The sequence below is a fragment of the Hypomesus transpacificus genome, unplaced genomic scaffold (genome assembly GCF_021917145.1).
Source record: "Hypomesus transpacificus isolate Combined female unplaced genomic scaffold, fHypTra1 scaffold_262, whole genome shotgun sequence".
Taxonomy (NCBI): Eukaryota; Metazoa; Chordata; class Actinopteri; order Osmeriformes; family Osmeridae; genus Hypomesus; species Hypomesus transpacificus.
Genome location: NW_025813789.1, coordinates 50,411 through 65,542, shown reverse-complemented (window position 1 = coordinate 65,542; position 15,132 = coordinate 50,411). Strand labels below are relative to the sequence as shown.

General features: G+C 42.2%; 1 protein-coding gene across 2 annotated transcripts in view; it reads left to right on the top strand.

The window, feature by feature from the left end:
* LOC124462905 (ras-related protein Rab-40C) overlaps positions 1–15,132 on the top strand; it is a 78,745-nt gene that overhangs the window by 56,986 nt on the left and 6,627 nt on the right. For both annotated transcript variants that reach the window (XM_047014610.1, XM_047014611.1), the window contains exons 4-5: positions 11,409–11,469; positions 12,593–12,670. In XM_047014610.1, coding sequence (XP_046870566.1) covers positions 11,409–11,469; positions 12,593–12,670 — 139 coding nt within the window. The remainder of the gene's footprint in view (positions 1–11,408; positions 11,470–12,592; positions 12,671–15,132) is intronic.

Genomic DNA, 15,132 nt, shown 5'->3' with positions numbered 1-15,132 from the left:
ACTGGACTGACATCAGTCCGGGGACCGCCTTTTTTGGCTCTGGTATATATCTTTGTCACGCCCCAAAATTCACATCACATTCACAGAACAGCCCACTCATTGGTGTTCTTGTTCTAGATCTCCGATGCTAGTTTAGCTGCGCGCTGCTCCGTGTAGGCTCCTTCTAAGCAATTATAAAGAATAACGTTTTGAAGTATAACAAGGATATTGAAAATGGACCACGGTCGTTAATGCTGTGTTCCAGGCTGTACAGGGAAGGCTAACACTCATTCGACAGGCATGGCTGCTGTTTGTCTATGAAAAGATCCCGGCGTAGTTCGACACTCAATTATTAATTTGCTCTGAACATTTCACCCAAGACAGTTTTGACAACCTTTGACAATTTCAAGCAGGATTTGCTAAGAAGCTGAACTGAAAAGATATGCTTTTCCGACCGTACGCTCATCGCAACCGCAAGCTGTAAGTGAGCTACAGTATGATTTTGTCGCTAACAGTTATTAGCAATGTTAACGTCTCCTGTATCTAGCATAGGTAGAGTGCTAAATACGTTTCTAAACACATCAATATACTTTACTTAGCAAACGACTCTAGCTAGACTAGCTGTAGTCGGCATTAGAAGGGAAGCTTCCGAAAAATTTGGCTGGCCTATTGCTAACGCCAGTCTAGATTATTTATTTGAAAGAACTGGAAAAAGACAGGTGCTAGATACAGGATACGTTAGCATTGCTAATAACTGTTACCGACAAAATCATACTACAGCATTAATTTTGAAAGAGGAACAGAGAGACGCAATCAAGGCATTTGTCAATGGAAAATATGTTTTTGCCGTCCTTCCTACGGGATTCGGTAAAAGTTTAATTTATCAGCTGGCCCCGATGGAGTTGTAATCCTAAACGGAGAACTTGTTCGTATATGCGTTGCCCTTTATTGTTTCGCTCAAAAAGGTTGACCGTGTGAACAAGTACTCTCCCTACCCTTAAATTAATTTTACAACACCGGCAAAAATCGTTTGTATTCATTCTTCAAGCATACTTCAAGTCTGCTTGTAGTTTAGTTCTGTTGACAACAACTATGCGGTGCTTGACATAGGCTACGTCACATAATCTGTTGCTCTGATTGGTTGTAGATCTATCCAATTGAGCGAAGAGGCATTTGTTTTCCAGGCTCGTTTGGCCCTCACGCCCTGTAGTCAAAGCCCAACGGAGAGTTCTCAGACTCATATTCTGACCAGAATTATGAGTATGACAACGTCAGGCTAGCAAAACTAGGGCCCCCAGCTGAAATTTTTGAAAATATCCTTTTAAATAGTGTCCTCTAGTGGGTTTTAGGAAGAGAAATAAACACGTTTAGATTTAAAATATGAAAACATTTTATATATAAAACATTTGGGGGGGCTAATGAAAGTTTTGGGGGGGCTCAAATAAATAACCCATGTTGTTATGTAAATCTACAATTCACAATGCATGTTTGTCCTGATCTTTGTCAGGTTATTTTTCAGCAATATATCTAGAGCTAGCTAACTGAAGCTGAGTTGAATCACAAAATAGTTTGGTTGCTAAGCTGTAACGTTCTACCCACCAATCCAGTTTGCTTCGACAACAGAAGTGGAAACAACTAACGTCATAATTTGAAATGAAGATCTATTCAATCTGTTGAAAACAGTGTTGTGTAGACACAATAGATTTATTTGCGCCTTTTTATTTCAAGTCTCCACCTTCTGTGTTTCAGTGAGTGCTGTTGGCCGTGTTGCGTTTTTGCTTCCCAGCTTCACTTGTTGAAAACCAACCAATCAGCGCCCAGGTGACACACAGGGAATGTACAAAACAACTAGAGAGGGTACAATTTCTGGGGAAATTGTGAGGTGAGCTTGCATCGTTTGCAGATGGGTTCGTTTTTTTTAACTTAAATTGTACTTAAGTACAGAGATATTTTCCCTACTTATAACGCCGTTAGGGGTCAAATCGGCCCTTGAGTCTACAGACAGGGACGTTGTTTCTGACACGTAATGGTCGCTAGATGGTGCTTCCTACACTGAGCTAAAGGCAAGGTTTGAAAATGAACTTTCCTTCGTCAATTTGTCATCCATTTTCATGTTGTTAGTCAAGGAATATTTTGTAAGAGCGTTTGTTGTCAAGCTCTTCAATCCTTTAGCAAAATTAAATTTACTATAAAGGATGTTACACAAGTTGCGGGTTAGACTGCTGTTGGTCTGTAAATGCATAGCCCGACAATATCAACATATTGTTGGTTGACAATGATCACTTCGTTGTCTCCAGTCAAAAGTAGTGTAGGGACTGGGCAAAGGGCGTTTTGGGTTAGCGGGTCAGTAGCATATATTTACACACAGTGACATCATAAACATTCAAGGGTTTGATAGATCCAGTTATTGTTCTTTATTTATTGACAGGACGCGGCCCATGTATTGCAAAAAATGAGAGAAGTGTATTAGTTTGGAACGTTTATCCTGCTCTCAAATGTTTGCTCCCTGAATAATAAATTGAACTGTGGCTTGTGTGTTTACATCAACAACATACGAATTGCTCTTATACCATTGTCTACACACAAATGTTTGTGACACAAATGATCTTAAATTATTGTTATCATTTTGCATACAATTGTATAGAAACTATGCATATTAGGTATATTTTACACATTAACTTTGTCTGAATAACAGAAGACTCGTATACGAGATTCCTTGCGACCTCTGCTGATAGAAAAGAGCGCACCTGGCAGCAATTTAACAGTAAACAGGAGTGAAATAGCCTCAAATGAGCTTTTCCCAATGTGATTTGAAAGTAAAAAAATACTGGGCGATAAAACATACTTATCTACATTTACATTTATGCATTTAGCAGATGCTTTTATCCAAAGCGACTTCCAAAAGAGAGTTTTCCAAAACATGAAGCATACACTGTGAAAACTAAATAAGTCCCAAAGGGAAGAACCATAAGAGCATGTAGTTGAACAAGTTACAATTAAACAACTTAACAACATGAACCTCAAAAAAGTGCAAGGGTGTACCTGTGGAAAAAATCAAGCAGCAAAAATATATTGCACAGCAAGTACAGTAGTTTTAAGTCAGTTACAACTAACCAACAACAGCAACAAGTCTCTCAATAAGAGTCATTGTGATCCTGGAGGAAACATCAGGTCCAGCCAATCATTTCTAAGTACCGTTGTACTCTCGGAACAAGTGCGTCTTGAGCCTTTTCTTGAAAGTGGGGAGACAGTCAGTGTCTCTGATGGAGGTGGGGAGTTGATTCCACCATTGGGGGGCCAGACAGGAGAAGAGCTTGTGTTGGGACAGGGCGCTCTTGAGCGGAGGGACCATGTCAGAAGTATTAATCTATCAAGCATTGCACAGTCAGTTGGTGAACAAGTTTAAGAAAGCTTTATTGCTTGTGGCTGGCCCACAAGGAGTCAAAACATCACACCCCATTGTGCTACAAGTTTGTCCGCTAGCATGTTGCGCTAGCTAGCTATTTAAGCAGAACTGCTCTTTACAGTCATTGGTTAAGACAAAGGCATGCAAATGTTCCATGGCTCTTCTTCATTGGCTCCTTGCATAGACCTGGCGCGCGCGTGTGTGTGCGTGTGTGTGCCTTTTGACCCCTGTAAGCTTGACCACATGATTCACCCAACACAGATAAGGCCAGACATCTTTTATGGCCTCTCCAGTAAGAGAGAGTGGTCAGCCCAGGTCACCTTGTTTACATATGCCTCATGTTACCCAAAGTCCAGATTTGGGGGTAGGGTTCTCTCTACACACAAGGAATGCTGAACACAGAATCATTCTTATACAGGAAAAATGTGTTACATCTTCAATTTCTCCAACAGACCACCAGACGGTTGTCAGAAAAAGACCGAAAGTGGCGGTTGGGGGTGTAATTTCAGTTAATCAAACAGCTGCAAGACCCAGTGAAATGTTATAGGCTAGCTAGCAAGCTAACGCTAGCATCGCTAACATTACAAATTCAACTTTGGTAGTGTAACCGAGCTCTTTGTAAGTTTGTTTTATATATAATTGATCGTGTAGACAATGAGACACGGTCTCTTTTCAAAACGTGTATTTTACCACTGCTCTTCTTGACATTGCCATTCGAATCAAATCAAATCAAATTTATTTGTATAGCCCTTTTTACACGCAAGCATGTCACAGAGGGCTTCACATGCGCCCATAGAACTGCCCCTCAACCAACCTAAACCCTCAAGGAAGACAAGGAAAAACTCCCAGAAAAACTCCCACCGGGAGAAAAAATGGAAGAAACCTTGGGAGGAGCAATTCAGAGAGGGATCCCCTCCTCCAGAGACGGTTGGTAAGAGAGAGGAGCAGAACACAAGCTAACCATAGTCATACAGTGTCAATGGGTTTTGAAACACCAAAATCTATTGTTCGGCTTTATAGACGTTGGATGGGACCGGGAAACTCGCTGTTGGCCGTCATGGAGACTGGATTCCGGGTGACGACCTGGTTCAGCGTTGGCAGACCGACGACCAAGCAGGTCCTGACAGCTCAAACCCCCCACACCACAGGGAATGTGTGGGGGGGGGACAGAGAGGAGAGCAGGGATTAGAGAATGCCAGGAGCAGCTAACAGTTACAGTCATAATAGAATGAGATCCCCACCGGTCAAGTGTGGACTAGTGCAGCAATTTAACAGAGCAAAAAGGGTATTTGATGCAGCCCCACACACCAAAACAACGACAGCCCCCCTCAGTTGGAACATGAAATCTGTTCCAGGGGAAAGAACTCTAAAGTAGGTTATACTTATACGAATAAGGATGAAAACAACCAGTCCCCCGTTGTCTCCAACTAGTAATAAAAACTATAACAGTAACAATATACAGCAACGGAACTATAATAATAATAATACTAACAATATACAGTAACAGGTTTACTTTATTTGTAACATCTAGCTTGGCAATGTGAACATAAGCTATAATTAAAATTTAAAAGTTACATGTGATACACACATAGGCAAGCACACACCCCAGGTTTACATAGAAAGTACACACATACTTCCCTTTAACAATCATAGAATTGACTAAACAAGAACGTTTTTAATCTAGTTTTAAATGTCGAGACAGTATCAGCTTCCTTAATTGAGATGGGTAATTTGTTCCAAAGAAGAGGTGCTCTAAATGAGAACGCCCTACCTCCAGCAGTTTTTTTCTTAACTTTGGGTATTACCAGATAGCCGGCATTTTGAGATCTTAGAGTCCTTGCGGGGCAATAGGGTGCAAGGAGACCGGAGAGGTACAGTGGTGCCAATCCATGCAGAGATTTGTAAGTTAGTAGTAGAACTTTGAAATCAGCTCTGGCTTGGATAGGGAGCCAGTGTAAAGAGATAAGAGTCGATGTTATATGATCAAACTTTCTAGTTTTAGTCAATAGTCTAGCAGCAGCATTTTGCACCCGCTGTAAGTTTTTTAGGTAGGTAATTGGGAGGCCAGAGAACAACACATTGCAGTAGTCCAATCGGGACGTAACAAAAGCATGTATTAGTTTTTCAGCATCATCCTTTGAGAGGAATTTTCGTATTTTGGCAATATTACGTAGATGGAAAAATGCTGTTCTGGTGATTTGCTTAATATGGTACTCAAACGAAAGGTCTGGGTCCATTGTGACTCCCAGATTTTTTACCAGCTGGCTTTGAGATACTTTGACGCCGTCTAAGTCTAAGGTTAGATGGGATAAATTATTTCGGTGTTTTTTCGGACCAAAAATTTGAACCTCGGTTTTATCCGAATTAAGAAGAAGGAAATTTGCAGTCATCCAAGTTTTCAACCCGGAAACACAGGTTTCCATAGCATGTGGAAATTCTCCCGGCTTTATAGACATGTATAGCTGAGTATCATCTGCATAGCAGTGAAAATCTACCCCAAAACTTCTAATTATGTTTCCTAAAGGCAACATATAGAGTGAAAATAACAGAGGGCCTAAAACTGAACCCTGTGGTACTCCGTATTTTACAATGGAGCTCCTGGATGAGCAACCATCATAGTGGACATATTGTGATCTATCAGATAGATACGATCTGAACCACTGAAGTGAAGTACCAGAAATCCCAACATAGTTCTCCATACGTTCCAGGAGAATCTCATGATCTACAGTGTCAAAAGCTGCACTTAGGTCTAGAAGAACAAGGACAGAGCTAAAGCCCGCGTCAGAGGCTAATAATAGATCATTGACTACCTTGGCTAATGCAGTTTCAGTGCTGTGGTGAAGACGAAATCCAGACTGGAGAGGTTCATAGAGCTGATTTGAGGAGAGGTGCTCAGTGAGCTGTTTTGCCACAGCTTTTTCCAAAATTTTGGAGAGAGATGGCAAATTTGAAATGGGCCTGTAATTGCTAAGACAACCTGGATCCAGGTTTGGTTTTTTAAGAAGGGGCTTGATAATAGCTTGTTTGAAATCGTCAGGGACTTGTCCAGTTACAATAGATTCATTAATAATACTAAGCATGGGCGGTCCAATAATATGGAGAAGTTCCCTACAAAGTTTGGCAGGGAGGGGAACGAGAAGGCAGCTAGTGGGTTTCGAGGAATCTATCAGCTTGATGAATGCTTCCATAGAAATAGGGTTAAAGTGAGTGAGAGTCTCAACATGCAGAATGCTGGGTACAGAGGGAAAATCAGTGTTGATGGCCACTCCTCCAGGACTAGTCTGTAGTTTGTCCCTTATTGCATAGATTTTTTGGTCAAAGAAATCTAAGAAATCATTGGGAGAGAGATCTGAACTAACACAGAGTGTACTTTTCTTAGTGAGTTTTGCAACAGTATCAAATAGGAACTTAGTGTTGTGTTTGTTCTTACTAATCAACTTAGAGAAATATTCTGATCTGGACCTGATGAGGACTTGCTTGTACTCTATTTGGCTGTCCTTCCAGGCCAGGCGGAAAACCTCCAATTTAGTGGTACGCCACTTATGCTCTAATTTTCTAGTGGACCTCTTGAGAGTGCGGGTTTCCTCTGAATACCATGGAGCCAGTTTCTTGTCTATTCTTTTCCTTGGTTTGAGTGGAGCAACAGAATCTAGGGATTGCTGAAGAACCAAATTCAGATCCCTTGTTTTAGCATTTAATGATTTATTCGGGACATCAAGTGCTTCTAGTGCAGCGGGTAGAATACCAGTTAACTACCAATAGCCAGTTCCAGAGCTGTATTTGGGGTTAAGCAGCGGCTAATAGAAATATTCTGGGTGCCTCCAAGGCTCTGGCAGAGATCCATTTTAAAGGTTACCAGGCAGTGGTCTGATAATATAGGATTGTGGGGATGGACAATGACATCACTAATCTTGATTCCCCGCGTGAGAACTAAATCCAATGTATGCGAGTGAAGATGGGTAGGTTTAGAAACCACCTGAGTGAGACCTGTGGAATCCATAAGAGCAGTAAAGGCCATACTTAGAGGATCTTTTGGGTCATCTACATGAATGTTAAAATCACCCATAATTAAAATATTGTCAGTGTATGTCACAAGATCAGCACTAAAATCAGCAAATTCCTCAAGGAAGAGGGAGTATGGGCCAGGGGGCCGGTATAGAGTAACTATACAAAACGAAGGAGGGGGGGCAACAGTAGTAGAATTAGTCCTTTTTAAAGTAGTTGGTGGTTTCATACAAATTATCTCAAATGATTTAAAGGTGTTTACAGATTTTAGGCTGAGGTTGAAGCTAGCTTTATATAACATAGCAACACCACCACCTTTCTTTGAAACACGAGGGATGTGTGAATACGCAAAATCAGGAGGCGATGCTTCATTCAGGGGGAAATATTCATCAGGTTTTAGCCAGGTTTCGGTGAGACCAATCAGGTCCAGACTGCAGTCAGACATCAGATCATTAATCAAAACAGCCTTTGTGGATAGAGATCTGATGTTTAGGAGCCCAACATTCCAGTATGGGTTTTTGGCAGCTTTAGACGTAGATAATACTTCTGAAAAGGTGGCACTGTTATCAGGAAACTGAGTAGGAAGAGCAACGGGTGAGCAAGGCTGAATATATATTAAATTGGTATAATTCCTAATAATTGAGGGCCGGAATTTGGAAAAAGGGCGGGGGGCCGACACCGTCTCAATGGGAAAAACAACATCAGCAACCACCCTAGCTACACTACAAGCTGAGCTATCGGGGCCCCAACAGCTCAGAGCATGCCTATCAACATACCTATCAGACTCTCTAAGAGACTGTAGCCCGGCTTGTTCTAGTGAGTGTCAGGTCTGCTTTAGAATAGCTTCAATATTCCTAGACAAAAGAAAAGCACCTCTCCAGCTAGGATGGAGCCCGTCACTTTTCAACAAGCCAGGTTTGGCCCAGAAACGAGACCAATTATCTACAAATCCTAAACCCTGTTCTGAGCAAAAGCGAGCCAACCAGCGGTTGAGAGAGACAAGCCTGCTGTAGATCTCGTCAGTCCCCCTAGCAGGTAGTGGGCCAGAGACTATTACTCGATGCCGACTCATCTTTTGAGCAAGGTCACATGCCCGAGCAATATTAACCTTCGTGACCTCTGACTGCCTCAGCCTAACATCATTGGTGCCGACATGAATGACAATATTCTCATACCTATCATCAGTGCGTGCGCCATGTGCCTTAGCTTGGGCATTTGCCTTAGCCCTAGTGCTAGCCAGCACCCTAAGATTAGCTTCTATGTCGGTAGCTCTGGCCCCAGGTACACAGTAAACTGTCGCTGGTCCCTCCAATCTAATGTTACGAGTGATGGAGTCACCGATCACTAACATCTGCGGAGTCCCACTCCCACCATGCTGCAAAGGTGAAACCGGTGGGGCTAAACTTGAGTCCTCACTCACGCTAGGACTCCCTGTCTGTGATGTTGCGCCAGTCGCATCTAAAGTTACTAGCATACGTTCTTCCTCAAGCGACTGAACGCGACTCTCTAATAGAGTCAACTTTTCGAACAAAATGACACATGTAGGACAATGTGAGTGGGTGTGAGACATTATAGTTAACTTACGTTAATAGTTTATGCCAGCCAAGATAATTCGTCAGAACGTTGAATTGGCTAGTTCAACAGGAACAGTAGCGTCGAGCTCCAAGGAAAAAAGCCGTGCCGAGTAAACCTATAATTGAGACAGTAGATGTATAGATTACATCGGTAACGACACAATAAATGAATCAATTAAGTAATATATAAAATATAGCAATAAACAAGACAAAAAAGTTTGGGAAAAGTTTGGAGCAGCTCAGGTGCAGCGCGGTAGGTCGTCAGACAGGAAACAGCGTCCATGTAGCAAAGTCGAACACCCCACACTGATTTCACGTAATGGTTTCAGCAACTTTGGCAACTCCTGAGGGACAAAACACCCTTATCCGTTGTCACATAGAAAGGTCTGCTACAATAGGCTATCCTCATGATTTGCAAGATAGCTAAACTTATACAAAAATAATTTTGTAGACATAACAATGGATTCTGCCACTAAATGAGTGACGAAGTGTGTTAACCTACACAATGCTGTAAGATCGCCTAATACTCGTGCTTTGCTCTTGATACCCAGAATGCCCTGCGGCAAGCTGAAAAGCTATTAAGTTAAGGGCGTTAGCTTAGTTAAATAAGCATTGTTTGGAGTTCTATTGTTGTGTTCGTTTTGTTTTGATATGTGTAATGCTATGGTCTATAGTTTAGATAATTTGAGTGTTCACCCTGATTGGGAATGTTGTCTAGTTAGATAGATATCCAAGTGGTCCGCCACACCTTGTTTGACTTTGCAAGTAATCCATTGTGGGCATAGGTTCCCTCAGCGTTGGCTGCGCATTGGTAACGTTTGCATTGAAAGTGCGACTTGTGTTCCGGTGCGGCTTGTATTCCAATTTAGACAAAGTGCCCATTCTGGAGCAACAAGTTCCTCAATAAGAGTCGTTATTTCCCTGGAGGAAACTAACAACAGGTCCAGCAAATCATTCCTGAGTACCGTTTTACTCCCGGAAAAAGTGTGTCTTTAGCCTTTTCTTGAAAATGGGGAGACAGTCAGTGTCTCTGATGGAGGTGGGGAGGTGATTCCACCATTGGGGGGCCAGACAGGAGAAGAGCTTGGGTTGGGAGCGGGTGCTCTTGAGAGGTGGGACCACCAGACGGTTGTCAGAAGAAGACAGTAGGTGGCGGGTGGGGGTGATGTAGTCTGGTGCAGTCCCGTTCACCACTCGGAAGGTCAGTACCAGCGTCTTGAATCTGATACGGCCGTGATGGGAAGCCAGAGGAAGGAGATGAGGAGCGTCTGGGTAGATTGAAGACACATAGTATTCTGGAAAGAAAACATCTACTACAGTAACTGTAGCACAGTGCACATGAGAGATATTTCTAAGGTCCACTGCCATACTGACAAAACATCTAAACATTTCGACCTGCAGTGTTTACACAATGCCAAAGGGACTTTTCCTTTTGGGGGCACTGACTATTTGTATGAGAAATTTTGACTGATGAGTTGTCTGTTTTGGGAAAGATATGACCATTTGCAGGTGTGCCATGGTTTTTGCTGAACCTTCTAGGTTATTTTGGCAACTGTATTTTAAGCTTTGAGAATTTCCTTTTTTCGAGAGAGAGATGAGCCACAGCAATCGAGAAGGAACTTTTCATTTTGGGGGCACTGATTATTTATATGAGAAAATTATTTGGTTTTGAAGCACGATTTAATTGTTTTGGATGAGATATGACCGTTTGAAGGTGATCTACGTAGTTGTGCTGAACTTTATAGGCTATTTTGCCAGATGCACATAGAGCTATGAGAATGTAATTTCTGTTTCAAGAATTAAGCCAAAGCAATGGAGAAAAACTGTAAATGAAAGTGGGATAAATCTTCGTCCTCTAAAACTTATGACAAGTATTAGATAGAGATGTGTTTGTAATAAACACATGTTTTGTTTGCACAAAATTATTTCAGTTTTATGAAAAATAGAGGGTTCTGCTGTCAACATAAGCACTATTTGAAAACCTGTATATGGATAAATAAGATGCTAGAAGGATGAAAATAGAGACAGGGAGAGAGAAGATATTACAGGTAGACTAAAGACTCATCCAATTGAATTACCAAGCTTTAACCTACAAAACACAGAAAGCCTCCCATTCCCAGAAGTAAATCACCTGATCTACTAACAAGATGCTGTTAGAAGGCCATCTTGTTTAAATATAGAACAGGAAGAATGCACCTGCCCTCTCAACCAGAAGAGCACTACTCTGCTATCGGAAATGGTCTAAGTAGAGCTGGAAATGACCTGGCTACTAGTGACAGATGGATCAATTTTTTGCATCTCTCTCACTCAGTGGTCAATATAATGCACTCAACCCCGCTCTCTTAACCCTACAATCCTCTATGATTTCGCATCTTTCTCTCTGTTCAAATGGTTTTGGTTAAGTTAATTCGCTCTTATGGTCTTTAACTCTCTCTCTCTCTCAGGGACACGTCAGGCCAGGGCCGCTTCTGCACCATCTTCAGGTCCTACTCCAGAGGTGCTCAGGTGATGAACGATTGAAGACATGCATAAATAAATACACACACACCAACACCTGTCCTCTTGAGGAAAACCACCAGGAAGGGATCTCTAAAGACATAGTACAAGGGACAGCTGCTTTTGGAATGAATACAAGCCTAAGAATGTACTACTACTACTACTACTACTAGTTGACCTTTTATGACAGACTTTTTGGTATGACAACTACCTTCATTATGGATGCTTGGTTAGCTAATGCCCCTTTTAGTACTTTTTCTATGACTAATTGTGTTTCCTTATGGAAGAAGAAAGTTAAGTGAATTGAATACGCTTCTGAAAGCCACTTCTAATGGATGCTAGATTATGCTTGTTATGTTATTATGTTATTATGTTATCTAGCTGCTTGTCTTCTTAGAGCTGTATATATTAGTGAGTAAGCCCTGGGCTGAGTGTCCACTGGTTAGCCCTCTGAAGAGGAAGTGGAGAGAAAAATGACTAGTGTGTGTGTGTGATATCTGCGTTTGTGTGTGCTGTGATATACATAATGTTGTGTGCGCTCACCTCTATGTGGACCTGCATCTAGGGTGACCACCCGTCCCGCTTTGCGTTGTACTGCACAGCATTTTCACCCCTTGTCCCTTATGTTGCATATTGAGAAAATGTCCCGCATTTTCATCAGTCTGTTGGTTTGTAATGATCGTATTAAGAAAACATACATGGGTTATTTAGCCTTTTTTAGAAAGCATTTAATTTATTCTTTTTGGGGCATTCGCAAAAAGAATAAACCTATATTTTTCACCTATATTTAACAGCACTTTCACCTATATTTAACAGCACTCGTCAGAAGTACAAATACAACAGACGTTTTTTAAATTCAATGTTTGAAAAGAAAGGAAATGTAAAATAAAGACATGTTATGTTACATTATGATATACAGGTGTTTTCTGGAAGGTACTAAAGAACAAAGTATGATACAAATGTTTTTATTAAGTTAGATAGACATTATAACAGTTTCAGGTTATGTTTTAGTGTTGGTAACATGTCCCACACACACTTAGTATTCGTCCTTTGGTTTGTTTGATGGTGATCACCCTACCTGAATCTAATCTACTCTACAGTGTTTAATTTGTCTGCACTTTCTGGGCTTTAGGGCATCCTGCTGGTGTATGACATCACCAACCGGTGGTCCTTTGACGGCATCGACCGCTGGATCCGGGAGATTGACGAGGTGAGGTGGATGGAGGGGGAAAAGGACTAGACTTTCAGACTGGGCTTGGTAGTGGGGTACTCCACAAGCAGTAGCTGCATCTCAGCAGTAGCTCCATCTCAGCACTAGCCTGAGATGGGGGGCATGTCTAGCTGGTATGGTCCCTGGCCTGACTTAGAGGCAAGTTGTGCACTTTGTACATTTATTCTCACCAAGACTCAATGTAATACCCTTGGGGTTCTCAGATGAGTCATTAAATGCAGGTTTGTGAAATGGTGTACCTCCTCCAGGTTTCTGTGCCAGCCCCTCTCCTTATCAGAGCTGGGCTAGGGGCAGTAGCAGACTGGCCATCGGGAGCACCTGGAGAATTCCTACTATTACTCCTAATAAAAATGTTGGCAGCAGATGAAGCAACACTGTTGTCTGGCCCCCTTTTCCCCCAGGCCGGTTGGTCTATTCCAAATGAACGTCTATGCAGCCCTTAGCCCCGCACCCTTTTTCTCGCTTACACACGACAGTGACACTGACTGATCGAAAGCTAGCTAGTAGAGACTATATAACAATGGAAGAAATGTAAGGGTGGGGCTGAAAATTAAGAGACAAAAAGACATCACCTTCACTAGACTGTTGAAAAACGACTATGTTTATTTTACATAAAGCTCAAAAAACTATTTTGCCCTCAAATAAAGGCCAAAATTGTTTTGCTCTCTCGCTGAAGCGCATTAAGTCTGGAACTCCGGAACTAGCATCACATCAAACACAAAGTGCATGCATTGGCAAGGCAGCTGTGGTGGCGTATACGGTGGCCGGTTCCGGTGGGCCGGTCTGGATCAAAGTCCAGGGCCTATTTTTACTCCCAGTCCGTCCCTGGCTAGGGGGTTGGTGCACTCTATGTGCACAGACTGGAATATAATGGTAATGGGGGTCAGATGGCTTAGGGAATTGGGCTACCAATCAGAAGGTTGCCCTGGCCGTGCCAAATTATGTTGTGTCCCTGGGCAAGGCACTTCACCCTACTTGCCTTGGGGTAATGTCCCTGTACTTACTGTAAGTCGCATCTGCTAAATGACTAAATGTAATATTTGTAAATGTAATTTACTGTGAATTGTTAAGAGGTAGATTACCATATCTGCCTTACTAATCCAATTCAAGAATTCCCCTGGAGTGAAACCAGATTGGTTGTTACCAGGTGGTTTGTGGTCTGCACCACCCTGATTGGTGGTTGAGCATCGGAGAGATTTACAAGAAGCATCCCTCTAGGATTGCCTTTGGCATTCTGTGCCTGACACGCTTCAATGCACACAATCGCGGAACAGAACATGCCCCTGGTGCACATAACAGACGTGGTCTTGCAAGCTCCGTCAGAGGCATACCGGCCAATGTTCGCTCCCACTGGGAGTGAAACCTGCCACCTCTCGACTTCCAAGCGCAACCACTACCAACTACGCCAATGAGAAGCTAGCAATTTGTTGACACGGGTGACCTCTTACATACTTGAGGAGTAAGTTTTATCACACACCGGCTACACACACAAGCACAGACTATCCTGAAACACACACACAATAATGTACAACAGTGCCTGGAAGCAGAATCCAAGCAATACCAATGCTGTCATAGCACTGACCACAACACCCTAACAACTAAAAAATTATGAATACATTCTGCATCTAAAAAGTTCTCCACTTTCCAGTTACCCCCATGAAAAGAGAGACAAGGCCAATGAATGTACCAAGTACAATTAAGTTTGGAGTGACTCAAGGTATTGGAGCCTCATTCCAAGATGCTTGTAGAATTCCATAGACTCCCATGGCAGACAAACATTAGCTCTTAGCATTAGCAACTAGCCCCTGCCCAACAGCGTATTTCATAGTAGATGGGCTATATTGACTAGCAGGGCCCAGAGACCCTTAATGGATAATTTAGGGGTTTGTTTCTGGCCCTTACTCTCTGCTTACATCATAGTCAACTGTCTGCTGGACACCTGTGTGATGTATAATTAGACTCCCCTGTGGTTAAACTCTTGTTAAATTACCGATTTGGATTCTAAAATGTTGCTTTGCTCCAGACACTTTCAGTGGGATGTACTCATTTTTGCCCTAGAATGAAACGTGAGATTTTTTCCCTTTTATGGTATGCTCATGAATACTTAGATGAGCTGCGTGCTGATTCGTTGGTTTACAACGAGCAAAGCTGCGGAGCAAAGACGCAACATAGCCAAACATGCATCGTGAATTGTAGATTTACCAGGGCTTGAAATTGGCAAGCGCCAATGTTGTGTAGATTTTTGGGCTGGCTCCCGACTAACGCGCCAGTCATGATTTAAAAACGCCAACACGAACAGTTGTGCGCACATCTAGGTGGCAGAAAACCGGGAAGATAGCTTTTTTAACATTTAGAGAATGACACGGATAATACAAATAGTTAGATTTAAAAATAAAAAAAAGGTTGAGGATGACTGCATTTAAGAGAGAAAGTAATTCCCC